The following is a 16,849-nucleotide window of genomic DNA, read 5'->3' as shown; positions in this document are numbered from 1 at the left end:
CCATTTCCGATTAAATCACGTAGACAAACTCGTAGAGTTCATACCTACCACTAAATAAGTAAGTAATATTATGCAGGTAAGTAAGTAGTTACTTACTATAGAGAGAGCGAGCGCGTGCCAGACCTTCGTTGTTTTATAAAAGCTGTAAGTTTCTCTGCGTATTGTCCCCAACACAGGGAGGAACGTTTGTTTCGGTGGTTCTCGGTAGGAACGGCATTCCGAACCAGTGGTAAATTAAACCTGACTATTCATAAGCACTTTTAAAAAGTTTACATGAATAAAAAAACATTCTATTCTATTCGTTGTAAGTACGCGACAGGTCGAGATGGGAATCGGGGTGGGGACGCCCCGCATACTTCATAGCCCCTGCGCTAACCCGGTGCGGGCGACGTACGGACATCCCCTCGCCTCATACTCCGAATGCCATCTCAACTGTCGCGTACAATAGATACCTATCCGTTGTTTTATCAACTCAATTTCTCTTTCTTTCAAATTCTGCTATAAGTGGAACCGCACGATATCCTAATATTATTTTAATTCAAGTTTCTTCCCGGCCATGATGAATACGGCAAAACAAAATTAAGATCGCCCACTTAACTCTGCATTGCAGATTTGGTTCCAGATAATAACACAAAAGAAAATATTATTAAACAAATCACCACTTGCCAGGATGATGTTACTTTTTCAGGGTTCCGTACCTCAGAAGGAAAAACGGAACCCTTATAGGATCACTTTGTTTTCTGTCTGTCAAGAAACCTACAGGGTACTTCCCGTTCACCTAGAATCATGAAATTTGGCATGTAGGTAGGTCTTATAGCTGACATTCGGGGAAAAATCTGAAAACCGTGAATTTGTGGTGACATCACGCAAAAAAATTAAATTGTGGTCATGAACTAATAATTAGCATTTTCAATTTTCAAAATAAGATAACTATATCAAGTGGTATATCATATGAAAGGTCTTCATCTGTGCATTCTAAAATAGATTTTTATTTATTTTTATACATCATAGTTTTTGAATTATCGTGCAAAATGTCGAAAAAATACAACTAGTATGGAACCCTCGTTGCGCAAGCCTGACTCGTACTTAACCGGTTTTTATTTTTAGGGTTCCGTACCTCAAAAGGAAAAAAGGAACCCTTATAAGATCACTTTGTTGTCTATCTGTCTGTCCTGTACGTCGTATCTGTCAAGAAAACCTACAGGATACTTCCCGTTGACCTAGAATCATGAAATTTGGTAAAGTAAAGAAAATTTTATTGAACAAAAACAAAAACTACTAAAACAGTACTATAATATTATATTAATTAAATCTACATAATCATGCTTTATAAACATCAGTGTGTTTATAGTTGATCTTCTTGTCAATGCCCAGCAGCTGTCGTATGATGAACTCGGGCAGGCGCTTGTGTCGCCAGCGCGTTGGCAGCGGCGTGTGGTTGGCCTTCTGCAGCTTGCCCGATACGTATTGCTCTGCCGAGAACTCGTTGGCTTGCTTCACCATGGCAAACAGTTCGTTTTGGAAGATCTTCTCCTTTTTGATGCGGCGGTTTTTCTTTACCTGGAAAGCATACAAAAGTATTAAGTTAAATAAATAAAAAATAAGTACTCCCTAAAATGTGAAAGTGTGGATGTTTAGATGTTTGGATGATTGTTACTCAATTACGCAAAAACGGCTAAACGAATTTGGATGAAATTTGGAATAGAGATAGATTATCCCCTGGATTAACACATAGGCTACTTTTTGTCCCGGAAAATCAAAGAGTTCCCGCGGAATTTTGAAAAATGTAAATCCACGCAGACGAAGTCGCAGGCATCAGCTAGTAATGATAATAAATCTTTATTTAAAGCGACTAGGGTTCAATTTGTTAGTAGATAATTTGAATTCTTAAAAACTATTGTTAGTAAAAAAGTGGGCAAAAAAGAGACAATTAATCATTTACAATAATACTATAGTAGTAACATACAAATCAAATAATATGCTTCCAATTTTTTTTTACAAAACCAAGGGAATCCTAGGTTTTGTAAAAAAACTCATACCATGTCACTAATAGTAAGGGATCATAATCCTTAGCAATGAGGATACAAGGCAGAGAGCTACCCTTTCAAAAAACTAGGAAGTTTGGACTTGAGTCCTGTAGTTTTCAACTTATACTTCATAATATAAAATCTGACAAATATGATGATTTTTAACAATACATAAATAATATTCACCCTGGCCCAGCGATACCTCATCCTCTTCCAAAGCTTCTGCCTCTGATGCTTTTTCATCTTTCTCCTTCTTATAACAATCAAACGGACAGCCTGTTTCTCTTCTTGCTGGATCGCAGGCAGACCTATCTCATCCTTCCTCCAGTTTGTGTCAATTAAGGGCAAAATCGACCGAGGATTCACTATCGGTATATAGAATACAGGATCTTGCTTTCTTTTTGCTTCATTAGGCTTTTCATTGATCTCAAAATTAATACTTCGAGGTGAAAAAGACAATGTTTTTGCTTTCGATATTAAGTTTATTTTTGGTTGTAAAGGTGCTGTTGGTTTGCATTCTTTTAGTGCATTTAAAGCAGTTTTTAAGTTTACTAGCCGTAAATCTGGAAATACACACGATATTGTGTTAAAAATGGTAATTTAACCGTATTTGTTTCGGTAAATTTAATGAACTAACCTATGAATCGTACTTACATTTTGCGGTGTTCTGCAGTGAATTCATCATTTTGATTATACTCGCTTGGAACTAAAACATGTTTATCTTATTCTTTAGTATTTAAATAATATTTTAAAGATAAAATTGCAATTTACTGCCTGAAATAAAACATAACCTTAATATTGACTTATTGACTTTGACTGTTTGACTGTTGACAGCACTAAGAACTTGCCACTTTGACACTGACAACTGACAGTTGATTTTTTTCCAGCTCTGGATGCAAATCTTTTAAGACCATTAAAGACGGACAACCATCTGTTGAATAAAGGTGGGTGTCCCTGTGGGCTCTGTGTCCTGGTGGTAAATGGTGTCCCATTAACAAAGCGATTGATTCGCGTTGAATTTCATCCTCCATAGCAAAGAGTATATTATAATCACTACTGCTCCATACACTGAATTGGACTTGTTTCTTGGCAATATAATATTATGTAGGCAAAGAAGAGGCAATAATATTTCATACCTTTGGAAAATGTTTTGAATTTATTCTATTTCGCATGGGCAAGCTTAGGTACTAATAAAATAAAGTAAATAATTAATAAATTAAAGTTTATTGTGAATGTTTTTAACAGTAGGTAAGTACCTATTAGTCTCTTCACATATTATAAAATATATCCGTTGGAACAGCTCCCACATCACCAACTATAGCGATGGCCATTTGATTGCCTGAAAATAAAATATACACGTAATTATTTAAATTAAAAAACCGGCCAAGTGCGAGTCAGGCTCGCGCAATGAGGGTTCCGTACTACAGTCTTATTTTTTCGACATTTTGCACGATAATTCAAAAACTATGATGCATAAAAATAAATAAAAATCTGTTTTAGAATGTACAGGTGAAGACCTTTCATATGATACCCCACTTGATATAGTCACTCACTTCGAAAGTTGAAAATACTAATTATTAGTTTATGACCACAATTTTTTTTTCGTGTGATCTAACCCTAAATTCACGGTTTTCAGATTTTTCCCCAAATGTCAGCTATAAGATGTACCTACCTGCCAAATTTCATGATTCTAGGTCCACGGGAAGTACCCTGTAGGTTTCTTGACAGACAGACAGACAACAAAGTGATCCTATAAGGGTTCCGTTTTTCCTTTTGAGGTACGGAACCCTAAAAACAGCAATAGGTATTAGACTGGATTGGCGTGAAGCACGGCAGAGGTGTGAGGGTGCTGATGTCGGAGGCAAACTCTCCTTGAGTCACCCGTGCATGAGCCAGCAAGTAAAGTAAGTAGGTAAGTAATAGATATCAGACAGGGGGGTAGGTGGTGACTGTTTTTTTTTTAAATAGAGATAGCTAGCAAGCGAGCAAGAGGGTCATCTGATGTTAAGTGATTACTGAACATTTGCAGCACCAGTTTGCCTAATGCCCACATAGTTTGTACCATGGAAAAGTGGTTACAATAAAACAATTCAGTTAGTCAGCTGATCTGCTAATATTGCTCAACACTGGGTATTATACACGTACAGTACCTACCCGGCAGTAAATATTGTACATAGACCTTTAGAAAGAGTTAGCGCTTTTGTAAAGCGTTGTCTCTGTCGTTGAGACCGACAAAACGTCACATAGGTATGGTGACAGAGACTACGCTCTATGAAGCCGAAACCTCTTAGATCGATGTACAATATTTCCCGCCGGCTACTGTACACTGTATAAGTGTATAATAAGCACGTGCAGTACGCGACAGAAAATAATGTACATCTACCTTTAGAAGGAGATAGCAGATTTGTAGAGCATTGTCTCTGTCGTTGAGACCGACAAAACGTCATATAGGTATGAGTGACACAGACAACGCTCTACAAAGCCGAAATGTCATTCTAAAGGCCGATGTACATTACTTCGGCCGCGTACTGTAGGTATAAATAAATTAATAATATGTAATAAAAACAGACGTCTAGCGGCCAGCGTGTTGGCAGTGTCAGCGACGTCCGCGGCTTCAATGGCGTCGAGCATGGCGACGGCATGCTCTGCGCTGTCTATGTGTGCGCCGCTGAGCGCCTGCAGCGCGAGCCCTTGTGAGGCTTTCACTGGGTCCTCGTCGTGAAAGGACAGGCTCACCTCTGAGAACATTCAAGAAAAAAGCCGTAAGCCGTCATGATCCACCGTGGTTCGTCTGAAATGTGGACCTCCACAGAGACCTTTTCAACTCCTGACAATACCCCATCACTTCAAACAGTTTTCCAAAAAATATTTAGAGAAAGAAGCAACCAGATGCACAACCCCTCTACACAGGCAATGGACACCCGATCGCGATAAAAGACGTCCTGAGCAAGTCCTTAACGACCCTGATGATCAAAATATCATGACCGACAATGCATTCTATCTTGTAGGGTAAGACACATCAATGACCTCTGCACTGCGTCTTCGCCGGCGAAGACGAGGTCCCCGATTTGTAGGTACCAAAATCATGCTTAGGTCTCGGTGGCGTACGGATTAATCAAGTCCAACCAACCCACTCGTCTAAGCATAGCCGAGGTCCGAACCTCACAGGGGGCGCCCTTACGAAGACATTGAATAGATTGATAGCCCATGACTGGGCACGTCCTACTATCGTACCGCAAGGCATCGCCAAGGTCTGCATCCGTACGTAGTCAAATTTCCACGGACATACAGTACGAAGCAATAAAGCCTCCTCGTTTCTTATTCGAACCGTAGGACATGGAACGCCCTTTCGGCATCAGTTGTCCCTTATAATTTTAAAAGGCTTGAACCCTTTATCTTACTGCATCATAACTTGCCAGTTGCCAGCATGTCCGATTGCAGTCAAGCGTTAGTCTGAGATCTTTTTCCTAGCGCTAACTATAATAAGATTGTTTCTTACGTAGTCTCTTCTTTCCATTTTCTATTTGTTCTGTACTCAGTTTACAGACGTTAGCCAGAAAGTCAGTGGCAGCGTAGGCCGCGTTACACGCCGTAGCTGCTTTGCACTTTGCTACTATACCTGCAAAAAAATATCAATAGAAAAACGCCACCACCAAACTTGCATGGCATGAAATTTCCTGAGGGAGTCAAAAGAAATGCTTACCAAAAATACCCGTTTCCGCATAAGAGATGTTGAAAGCTCTGTAATCAGAGAAGATATCACCCTGGGATAGAATACCGATCGGTCCTTCAGAAGTCCTGTCCAACCAGTGTTGCCCCTGAGCCATGGCGCTGGTGCCACATGCGGACGCTACTACTGCATGTTTGAACAGATCGCTGGAACAAATTAAAGGACGCCACAACTTTTATACCTACCAGGAATCGTCATAAGCTACTTAGTTACAGTTACCTTAGTTATCGTCTACGCAAAGTTTAGAAATCTTTTAATATGGGTGTTAGAGGGGCGCCTATGAGGTAGGTACTTGCCTAGGGCGTTCTCGACATTTAATCCGCCTCTGTACACACGATCGACATAATATCAGGAATCGTCATAAGCTAGTGACAGCTAGTTATCGTCTACGCAAAGCGTACTATCTTTTGTGGGGTCGAGCATAGTACACTTCTATAACATAATTCCGAAAGAGTTCTTAGATTTGCAATTGCATATTGAATTCACGAATTTCAATAGACATGGGTGCATGGAATTCAACAGCCCCAAAAGGTAGTTCGCACAAAACGGGCGGTCCGTTTTGTGCCAGATCCTTTTTCCACGCACATGCAAACTGTAGAATCAACTCCCTTTGCCGGTGTTCCCATCAGATTACAACATAGGGTTATTCTAGGGACGGAACTAGAACGTAGTGATTATATACCTACTCTTTGGGACGTAACAACAAATTCCTGAAAGGCCAGCAACGCATTGGAGTTTCTTCTGGTACTGCAATTGCAAATGTTCATGGGCGGCGCCGGCGGTAATCACTTAACATCAGGTGACCCACCTGCACGTTTGCTCGCCATTTTTTTAAAAAAGGTAGGTACCTAGTGTAATAATTAAATTTCCTAGTTATGTTGTTTGTATTTACATATTGTTAGAAACTTTTAAGGTATTAGCAGGTTACTTCAGGTGGTACCTTCTTGGTGGTCTTCAGGAGGTAAATAAGCACGAATTTTCAATAATATGTTAGTAACTTGTATAGACTTATGGTTAGCTGTTGTTTTCTTGAACTTACTCAACATTATCAGTTCCACAACCTTGCACCGCTGCAGCGATCCAGGTGTCGCTGTCGGAGCCCAGGTCGTAAGTCTCGATGCCAGAACGAAAGCAAGGGCTCGTGTGGCATTTTTCAGACGTGGGCCTTCCCTAAAACCAAAACTTTTTACAGGTATTTATTTATAGGTAGAGGTTTTTATAGGTCAAAACATATTTTTCTGCTGGAAATGAGCATAAAATTTCTGTGAAGATCTTCTACGCAAACTGTGACTCTAATGATGTGTAATATTTTACGAAATCATAAAGCTACTTACCTACTTAATAGTGGCGGAAATATCTACGCACCTCGCTGGAATGCGCTTCCCTCGCGCTTCCCTGCAACTCGCCCGTTTTCGCCTATCCAGTACCTACCAGCACACCAGTGCCAACGCGAGCGCGTTGCATGAGTTGCGTCACTAAGTCAGGTTCGCAGATATTTTCGCCGGCTTATACATATATTCGAACAGTGCGGAGTACCTACGTATAAGTAGGTAACTTACCACTCTCGAATCGATCATTTCTGCCAGTTCCATAGTTTCTTCAAACGGTACCCCCACACTGGCGACCGCACAGTGAATAGATTTGAAGTTAGTAGCAGCGTAACTCGTCAGCGTTTCAGACGTCATGCTGTCAATCCTCTCCTCTTCACAGAACATGGAGTTGGCGAGAGGGCCGGCCCAGCATGCTCGCTGAACCAGGTCTAATACGCGCTGTTCTGGATGCATTCTGGTGAGATCGCCTCTTACTAGCTGCTTTCGGTCGGTTATTTCCCAGTCGTGATAAGAACATCTAGAAAAATGGCAAGAGGTGTGGTAGGAGCCCTACGTTGCTGGGACGCAACTCGCACTGGAAAGATATGTTGACACTTGGTAGACCTCCTAGTAGGTGGACAGTCAACACCAAATAAGTCGGTAAAATGACAATTGACAGGTACAGTGTGATGATCGTAATTATTGCGATTGGCCGACAATCGTTCACTATTGGCTAAAATGAATCTTAAAACAAAAATACCATAAATTTAGCCAATCACAATGACTATCCGGAATTGACCTATGGTGTTAGCTTGTCATAGAATTTAAAATAGCAAAAGCACCTCGCAGCAGTATCCACCAAATAGCCTTTCAGCGTATTAAACAGAGGTAGAGTACATCTCAGGGAAAAGGCGATGGTCTGCCTGTCAGACGTGCAGGTCAGGTAGGCGCCTTGCTGCTGTAATACGCGGAGCTTGCCAAACGCAGTATATTCACTTCCCGATCCTGAGGACATCGCGCGGATGAAGTGGGATGCTCCCAAGTCATCGTTGGTTTCGAAGCGGGACCCAGCCTGAAATACAAAGACGTCATCAACCCTTAGTGGGGTAACCCGTCTTAACCACGGATCCAGAAATGAAGGGCCAGTTGAGTGTTGGTAGTACAGAGCTGGTAGTAGTTAGCTATCTTTCAAATGCAGAGTTAGTACCTGAAAGATAGAGCGAAGTAGAGGAGGAGGTTTTTTTAGTCCGTAGACCGTTGGGCAGCAATCCCAATGGAGTCGGGCATGCGATCGGAAACACCGAGGTATCCATGAGGATTTTTCCTCCTCCAAACGAAAAAAAAGTACATAGCTGGTAGAAGGAAAATGGAGATCTAGATAACTGCAGTGGAGTGCTGCCGCATCACTATCTACCGACACAAGTGGGGAATATTGCGCGGGAGGCCGTGCGACTTATAAACACGGAGTCCATCGACGACTGACGGGTACCTATATCATCTCAGTAGCCACGACCACTCTGTCAAGAGTGCATGATAGTTATTGTTATGGCAATGGCAACATTGCCACCATCAGCCTATTCAGCATGGTAAAGAGAGGTAGAAAATTTCTCAGGCTGAGATCTATAGAGCACACTGACTTTTACGTTATTCAAGGAGCGGATGAACTCTTAAAAGCCAGGAAAGCATTGGCATATTTTTGCAAAACTATGCAAAAGCGAGTCGGAGTTAGGCAGGTGCTCCAAGGAATGCCTAATCGAGTGCTTCTTTCGTCTGATCCGCCCAAGGTCTCGGGTTATATCCTTGGCCTGAAAGTACGTAACTCGCTGTGATTGGCTAATCATTGCGCGAGATCGCCATTCAACAAAGCGATCAGAGAAGATTTAAAAACCAAGTAAACTATTTGAAACCTGGAACATAACAGTGCAAGCAGTCATCAGAGCCCCAGAGACCCTCGCAGCCACGATCTGGATGCCGTTCAGCATCATAGACTTCTGTATCTCTGTCGGTCCATACACCTGCGGGTAACATTCGGCCCTCGTGGCTCTGCTCGTGGATAGACGTTTGTAATGTTGCAGGATTTGGGGTGATAGCTTTTTCATTTTGTACACTTTTTGCAGTTGACATTATCTTTCAAAAAATCACCAAAAAATCGTTTACAAAATGACAAAATGTAGACGTCTTTAAAATTGTCATTATAGTTAAGTAGGTAGGAGGCTTTTAATCTGAGGTAGGCTATGACTTGTAGGCTGTAGCACGTACAGTACGCGGCAGAAAATAATGTACATCGACTGTTAGGAGGAGATAGCGTATTTGTAGAGCGTTGTCTTTGTCGTTGAGACCGACAAAACGTCATATACCTACGTATGAGTGAAAGAGACAACGCTCTACAAAACCGAAATGTCATTCTAAAGGCCGGTGTACATTATTTTGTTTTCTGGTTATCTGCCAACTTCAGTGCGACAAGGCTATCTTGGCGCGTGGCAAAAACTAACGTCGCCGTGAAGTGTCCCCTTTGTTCTTGTTTGAATATTCTTAGATTCTAAGCCTTTGGTCTCCAACAGCGCCCCCCTGTCACTGTCATTGAAGTGCCAAGAGAGCCTTGTCGCACTGTACTTAAGTATAGTAGGCGACGGATCGAGATAGCAATCGGGGTGGGACGCCCCGCACACGCGCTCAGCCCCCGCGCTAACCCGGGCGGGTGCGGGTGACGTGCGACTGTTCAGGGTGTCCGTCCCCCCGCCTCATACCCCGATTGCCATCTTGATCTTCTAGCCGAATTTGAAAAAGTCTTGCCTAGCGACAGGCATTCTTAGTCGCAAATTTTTGTTGATAACATTTACTAGATACCTACAAATATGTATTTTCGCTTCCGTGTGCCAAGGTGATAACAGTGTTAGGTTTTATAACTTAATCTAGGCTTAACAGTGCTTGTTCACATTAATAACAACTGTTGCCTACGTCGTCAGCCAGGTTACAGGGTGTCTGGACGTCCGGCCAGGAAGAACCTTGACCTTGAACTTGCGCAGTGGGTGATTTATTTCCTAGCCTTAAAATACAGACTTTCCTGGTTTAGCGGTCTACATGAAAATATCTCGGGTTCTATTTCCGGCAGGTAGTTCTGGAATTTGTAATTTAAAATTGTCTTTGGTCTAGATAAAAGCTTTGGCCATCGCCAGTACAAGCCCAGTCATCGGTAAAGACGGCACGGCTAAGCGATTTAGCGTTCCGGTACGATGCCGCGTTTCTGTAATAAATAAAATTGTGCCTGTAAAAGTGCCTGTATGTTTGAACGGGCTAAACTTCGGAACGGGCACGGCTGAACCTATTTTGACGGGACTTTCACAGACAAGTAGAGGATTAACCAAAGAGTAACATAGGGTACTTTTTCAACTGACTTTCAAAAAAGGAAGAGTTGTGTTTTTCTACCTATGTACACCGAAAGTTACGAGATTTCTGAACCGATTTGCATAATTTTTTTAATCGATAGAGCTTTGTGACATTGTCCCATAAAAAAATAGATTCCAACTCCTCAATCCTGCTGCTGCAGGGGACCTGATCACCAAGACTGATGGGATTTAGAAACTGTCGGTTATAAATTGATATTGGAGGTACTTGCTTACCAAGAATACCAAGTTAAGACTTTTTGAACTCAAGGACGCAACTCCTCAGCCCTGATGCTGTAATGAATTGCATTCCTAAATCGTGGTGATACCACGGGATTTTTAAAAACCTAAATCCACGCGGGCGAAGCCGCGAGGATTAGCTATTTGACTATAAGTTTCCTGGACATTGATTAGCTAATACCCGCGACTTTGTCCGATTTCCTATCCGATGTCCTAATTTAATAGAACGAAAATAAAAATACGTAATCCTAAAGTATCAAATTAGGTTATTCCAGGTCTGTCACACTGATTTTGGGGATGCCATTTTTTTTTAATTTGCCGCGTTTTGCCAGTCGCATCTTTCGTTAGCCAGACTCTACCATAAATTCAGCCAATCACAACAATTGCGATTGTAATAATGATTGATGCAGGTTTTACGAAATCGAGTTACAGAGCCTCCGAACCGACGTCTTAACCACTAGGCTATAACGGTTTTACAGTATGGATATGGATGATCATAATCTCAAATGTGGTAGGTAGGTATATAAATCTGCCGCCACATAAAAGTAATTCGGAATCAACCTATCACTTTTATGACTTGATAGCATTTCACGGTATCAGTGTTTCTTCTATTTAGCTGTTTTCCCGCGAATGTCACCAAGGTGACCATGAGGTTTGTTTTACAAATACTATAAAGGCCAATCCGCACTTGGCCAGCGTGGTAGACTATGGCCAAGACCCTTCTCATTCGGAAGAGACCCGTGTAGTGAGCCGGTCATGGCTTGCTCATGATGATGATGATGATGACTGTAAAGGCCAGAAGCTTTTGATGACCTCTCTGGCGCAGTAGTAAGCGCTGTGGTCTTATTAGTTGTGGGTTAGATTTCCGGCAGGGGTTTGGAATTTTATAATTTTTAAATTTCTGTTCTGGTCTGGTGGGAGGCTTCGGCCGTGGCTAGTTAACACCCTACTAGCAAAGCAATGCTGCCAAGCGATTTAGCGGTCCAGTACGATGCCGTGTGGAAACCAAAGGGGTACATAGGTTTAATAAAAACTGCCATACTCCTTCCATACCCCGATTGCCATATCGACCTGTCGCGAACTATACGTGCTGTTGTTATCAGCTATAAGTACTTATACAATAAAGTGTTTTATGTGATATAGGTTTCATTTCTGTTGGGTTTGTAGGCCTTATAGGTCTCGCCTATAAGGTTAGCTACAAACTTATCATAAGATCTTTTGTAATAAATAAGTTCAGATTTTTTTTCATATAAACTGTCCTGCTAATTTCTTACAACATGGACACACTCGTTGATTTCGCACGGTATGAGATATAAACAATGCATATGAACCTAATATAAACACAATTATCATATAAAAGCAGATATGAAATAACTATCCACACCATACATCGATATCGCAAAGTCCTTTTCTAAAACAAAAAATAAAATAAAGAAAGTCGCGTTGCTAATATTATCAATCGCAGTTCAAAATCAGCAAAAAAATCTCATTTTAAATATCTAGAAGCATAGCATCGCGGTATAAAATAAATTCGAAAGTAGATAATAAAAGCAGTATAAAATACCTACTGAAGAAAAAGTCTTACAATCCAATAATGGATCAGCAGTTCAAAGATGGGCCGGATTTTCCAACTTTTTTGGATAACAACGATCCTCTGGGACAATTTCGTCGTAGATTTTATATAAAGAAGGGTACCATTTATATGTGCGGGAACTCTTTAGGACTAGCTTCGAAGGACGCGGAAGACGCAATTTTAAAGGCAATGGACAGATGGAAAGAAGAAGGAGTGAAGATTTGGAACGTGGAAGATAGCAAGTACTATTTATATTCAGCAGAACTAGCGAAACTGATGGCGGACTTGGTCGGAGTTGACCCAGACGAAATAGCAGTTACTGATTCCACAACCGTGAACATACACCAAGCGGTCAGCACATTTTACAAGCCAACTAAAGACAGATACAAAATACTAGTCGATAACATAAATTTTCCCACCGATAAATACGCAATAGACAGCCAAGTGCGATTAAAAGGATACGACACAAAAGATGCTGTAAAAATTGTGAACTGTAACGACAAATTTATGGATGAAGATGATATCATTGACGCTATGACTTCGGATGTAGCTTTAGTACTCCTACCAACAGTTTACTACAGATCTGCGCAAATTTTAGACATGGAAAAGGTCACTAAGGCTGCAAAATCAAAAGGTATAATCATTGGTTGGGATTTAAGCCACGCAATCGGCAGTATAGAAATCGATTTAAAATCTTTAGATATAGATTTTGCCGTTTGGTGCACTTATAAATATTTAAACGGTGGTCCAGGAGCTACTTCTGGGTTGTATATAAATAGAAAACATTTTGGTAATCTCCCTGGTTTAGCTGGATGGTTTGGCAATAAACCAGAAACACAGTTTCAGTTACGCCAAGATTTCGATCACCAAAAAAACGCAAGCGGTTGGCAAATTGGAACTCCCCATGTCTTTTCCATGGCAGGTTTGGAAGGTTCGTTAAAAATGTTCAATGAGGCTGGAATGGCGAATCTTAGGAAGAAATCTTTGCATATTACAGCTTATCTTATGTTTTTAATTGAAATAAAGTTGGCTAAGTACGGTTTTACTATTGGAAATCCAAGGGAAGATGAAAAGAGAGGCGGGCACGTATGTCTAGAACACGATGAAGGGTATAGAATATCTATATCTTTGAAAGCTCGTGGTGTCGTCCCAGATTTCAGAGACCCCAACGTCCTGCGTTTGACTCCTACTGCTTTGTATACGAGTTATGAAGATGTGTATAAGATGGTAGAAATTTTGTTAGATATTGTTAAAAATGAGACTTACAAGAAAATAAGCCTTAAAAGGAATTTGGTTGTATGATATTGGCACCGATTCTAAGCACAACCTAATTTTAGAGTATTCGCACCCTCTTCTTACTATTGTAATATGAAAAGGACAGAAGCAGTTTAACATTTCTAAATTTAATTTTTAGATGGTAAAACCCGTGATTTTAGCACGCACTCGCGAACCTACTGTTTAAATTTGTATTGTGCACTAAAATTTAGAGTCTTTAAATGTGAAAGTCATGTTCCGTTCCTTTTTTAGCATTAGTAAAAAGAAAAGGATGCAGATACTCTTAATTTAGTTTAGAGAGAGACTAGAGAATCGGGGCCTTATGTGTTAGTTAATAAGTGTATGCTTAGGTTATGTCCAGTAAATTAAGTGATAGGAGAATGTAAAATAAAACAGAAATATAGTTTGTTTTATTTATATTTTATCTCTAAAATAGGCTTAGTCTATTATAATTCTAGCAGTAAAGCGAATAATTTTCTCTCTTTCTAAATTTATGTACCCTACCATTTGCAACTAGAAATTTCAAATATTTCTAAATAAACTTATTTTTAATTTAGGTTTCATCACATTGCAACTGTACACAATATTTTTGAAAAATAAAATAAAAACACAAAATATGTCAATTAATATAACTTTCACAGTAGTACCCTAAGTGCCAAATCTTTTTGTTTAGATTTTGGTACTTAATAAGGCATAAAAAGTAATAATCTATGAAACCTTAACTATTTATTTATTTTACCTAGTTAACTTTTTCTATATATTTACAGTAATTTACATCACAAGATTTAATTGTATGGTGGACGATGTAACATTTTTTTGTATCATACAATGGGAGTTCTTGAAGAGATAGCATGCTATCTCTTATCAACTTCCAGACTTGTATTTATCTATCTAAATTCTAGACTTTTTTTAACGTATTTCAAGTAAAATATTTGAATTTATGATAATATTTTGAATAAATAAAATTTTAAAATCGATTTTATTCGCCGAAAAATTTATTTCGGTGATTAAAATACTATTCGGAAAAATCATGTTTTTCAAGCCGCCAAACTATAAATAAGCACTTTGTCGGTTGTTTTACTGGAACATTCGATTTTCGAGGAAAAACAATGTTTTATTCAAAAATACTTAAATGCAATTTTGATATTATTTTCGATTAGCTTCCAAGAACCATTAAAAGATATCATAGATTCGTATCATTAAGTTATGAAACCTAGCTATTATAATAGGATGCCAGTTTTAAAAATCTACCTTGTTCAGTAAATAAGTACTATTTAATTTAACAAAATAGAATAATTTAGGAAAGGAACTTGACACATGATTATTATAACTTTTTTTATAATCTAACAGATAGTTTAAGTAAAAAAAAACACGCTTTATTTTTAATATTTCTTCCCGTTAAAATGTCGCGTGAGAAGTCATTTTGTACGGACTATATCTAACTTTTTTCGAAGTAAACTTTGCCGTTGGCAGTTGGCACAACCAAAAACCACTAAAAATCTTCTTTTTAGTGGTTTTTGGTATTACATAGTATTTTCCGTTGATATTTCAGTCAGAATTTTGTATCTTTTTTTTAAGGTCAACATAAAAATGAGCATTTTATTTTAACATTTTTTAAATTATATTGTAATATAAATAATAGTTATAGTATAAAACATAAGTGCTATGACGGCTATGACATATCCCTTAAGTACATGTTATTCGAAATTTCCTAACGACATTTCAGAACAAATGCATTGATACAACTTTTTTTAGAATTTTTGCTTTTTTGGCACAACCAAAACCTACTCGTAATAACAAGAACTTTTAGTTAGTACTAACTAGTAGTTAGAGTATTTATCAGTCAGTATTTTGCACGTTTACAAAACTACAATTTAAAACAAGTTAGGTCTTTATCATATAAGGAGCATTTATTTTTCAATTTTTTATACAAATAATTACGGTATAAAAGACTTGCGGTCACAGTAGGCAAAGCCGCGGTTTGCGGTATGTGTGTCTGTTTGTCTGTGTGTACGTTCCACCATACTTCTCCCTCAGAGCGCGCATTGGCCGACAGATGGCTCCGAATCTGACTTGAGATCCTGGTGGAAAAAAAAAAACCAATATTAATTAGATATATATAATGCAAAAAAAATTTTGCGATAAAAATCGTGGCAACACCCCTTCAGATACCCAACTTCAAAGGTGTCTGGCAGGGCGTTACCACCTACTAGTGTCTAGCAATGCATGACGTGATTTCTAATACTATTCTAAAGAAAATATATAAAAAAAATATTTTTTACACCTTTATTACCTGTTATCTCCCAAAGCCACCATGTTCCAAACAAACGTTCCTCCCAGTGTAGGGGACAATACGCAGAGAAACTTTCAGCTTTTATAAAATAAGGATATACCTTATTTTATAAAATAAGTATATATATTATAAATATATTATGTATATGTCTGGCACGCGCTGGCTCTTAAACCAAAATATAATCACTACGATACGCTACGCAATATACATATTACAATAAGTGATAAGCTAGTGGCAATGTATTGTTCAGTGTACTAACACCGAGTCATACAGCGGCCGTTAGTCCGAGGCCGCTCGACGCTCTCTAACGCTCCCTGCAAGAAATACACCAAAACATCACACACGCTTCTTTGTCTGTTTGTTTGTTTCTTTGTGACGCTCTAGAGAATGCGTGGACTAATTGTAATAATTATTGTGGTATGGTAAGGTATAAGTTGTAAGCAAAAACTAGTCGCAGTCAGCAAAAGTCTTGTTCGGAATGTCCCGTCTTGTGCGAAGTCGTTGTGTGTGGTGTAGTATGTGTGTGGTGTGGTATGTTGTGTGTGTGTGTGAGGTGTGTGGTATGCGTGTGGTGCGCTTGTGTAGTGTGTGGTGGTAGTTATAGGCGCAAGGTGGTGAGTTGTTTTGTGTAGGTGGTGTGGTATGCGTGTGGTGTGGTGTGACGTACATGTAGTATGGTATGGTGTGACGTACGTGTAGTGTGGTGCGCGTGTGGTGTGGTGAACGTGTGGTGTGGTGTGTGGTGACGTACAGTTGGTGAGGCGCACCGAGGGCCAGTGGTGCTCCTCCTGCTCCCGCTCGTGCGCGCGGCGCCGCACGCTGGGAGGCTCGCTCCTCACGACACAGCCCTCGTGTATGTGGACGCATGTGATGTACGTGTGGTGTGTGGTGACGTACAGTTGGTGAGGCGCACCGAGGGCCAGTGGTGCTCCTCCTGCTCCCGCTCGTGCGCGCGGCGCCGCACGCTGGGAGGCTCGCTCCTCACGACACAGCCCTCGTGTATGTGGACGCATGTGAT

The 16,849-nt window shown here is 40.0% G+C and overlaps 2 protein-coding genes across 2 annotated transcripts; one reads left to right on the top strand and one right to left on the bottom strand.

Moving 5' to 3' along the window:
- Positions 1 to 1,283: 1,283 nt before the first annotated feature.
- Positions 1,284 to 9,166, bottom strand: LOC117990284 (cytochrome b-c1 complex subunit 2, mitochondrial-like). The gene is made up of 9 exons (XM_069504216.1): positions 8,975 to 9,166; positions 7,910 to 8,139; positions 7,317 to 7,605; positions 6,797 to 6,927; positions 5,731 to 5,903; positions 5,527 to 5,646; positions 4,598 to 4,765; positions 2,214 to 2,590; positions 1,284 to 1,560 (listed from the first exon to the last, which is right to left on the bottom strand). The coding sequence occupies exons 1-9, from the start codon at positions 9,164 to 9,166 to the stop codon at positions 1,321 to 1,323; spliced, it is 1,920 nt and encodes a 639-aa protein (XP_069360317.1). The 3' UTR covers positions 1,284 to 1,320.
- Positions 9,167 to 12,087: 2,921 nt separating this feature from the next.
- On the top strand, positions 12,088 to 13,948 carry LOC117990297 (kynureninase-like). Its single transcript, XM_034977758.2, has one exon. It carries the CDS (start codon positions 12,285 to 12,287, stop codon positions 13,563 to 13,565), a length of 1,281 nt encoding a protein of 426 aa, XP_034833649.1. The 5' UTR covers positions 12,088 to 12,284; the 3' UTR covers positions 13,566 to 13,948.
- Positions 13,949 to 16,849: the final 2,901 nt, after the last annotated feature.

The sequence above is a fragment of the Maniola hyperantus genome, chromosome 17, assembly GCF_902806685.2.
Source record: "Maniola hyperantus chromosome 17, iAphHyp1.2, whole genome shotgun sequence".
Classification (NCBI taxonomy): domain Eukaryota; kingdom Metazoa; phylum Arthropoda; class Insecta; order Lepidoptera; family Nymphalidae; genus Maniola; species Maniola hyperantus.
The sequence above is the reverse complement of the archived record's forward strand: the minus strand, read 5'-3'. Positions and strand labels throughout refer to the sequence as shown.

Coding starts and splice junctions, on each gene's coding strand:
- LOC117990284 (XM_069504216.1), bottom strand. CDS start 9,166: ATGAAAAAGCTATCACCCCAAATCCTGCAACATTACAAACGTCTATCC. Junction 6,928..7,316: donor AAATGATCGATTCGAGAGTG/GTAAGTTACCTA, acceptor TTTTGGTTTTAG/GGAAGGCCCACGTCTGAAAA. Junction 4,766..5,526: donor AAATGGAAAGAAGAGACTAC/GTAAGAAACAAT, acceptor GAATGTTCTCAG/AGGTGAGCCTGTCCTTTCAC.
- LOC117990297 (XM_034977758.2), top strand. CDS start 12,285: ATGGATCAGCAGTTCAAAGATGGGCCGGATTTTCCAACTTTTTTGGAT.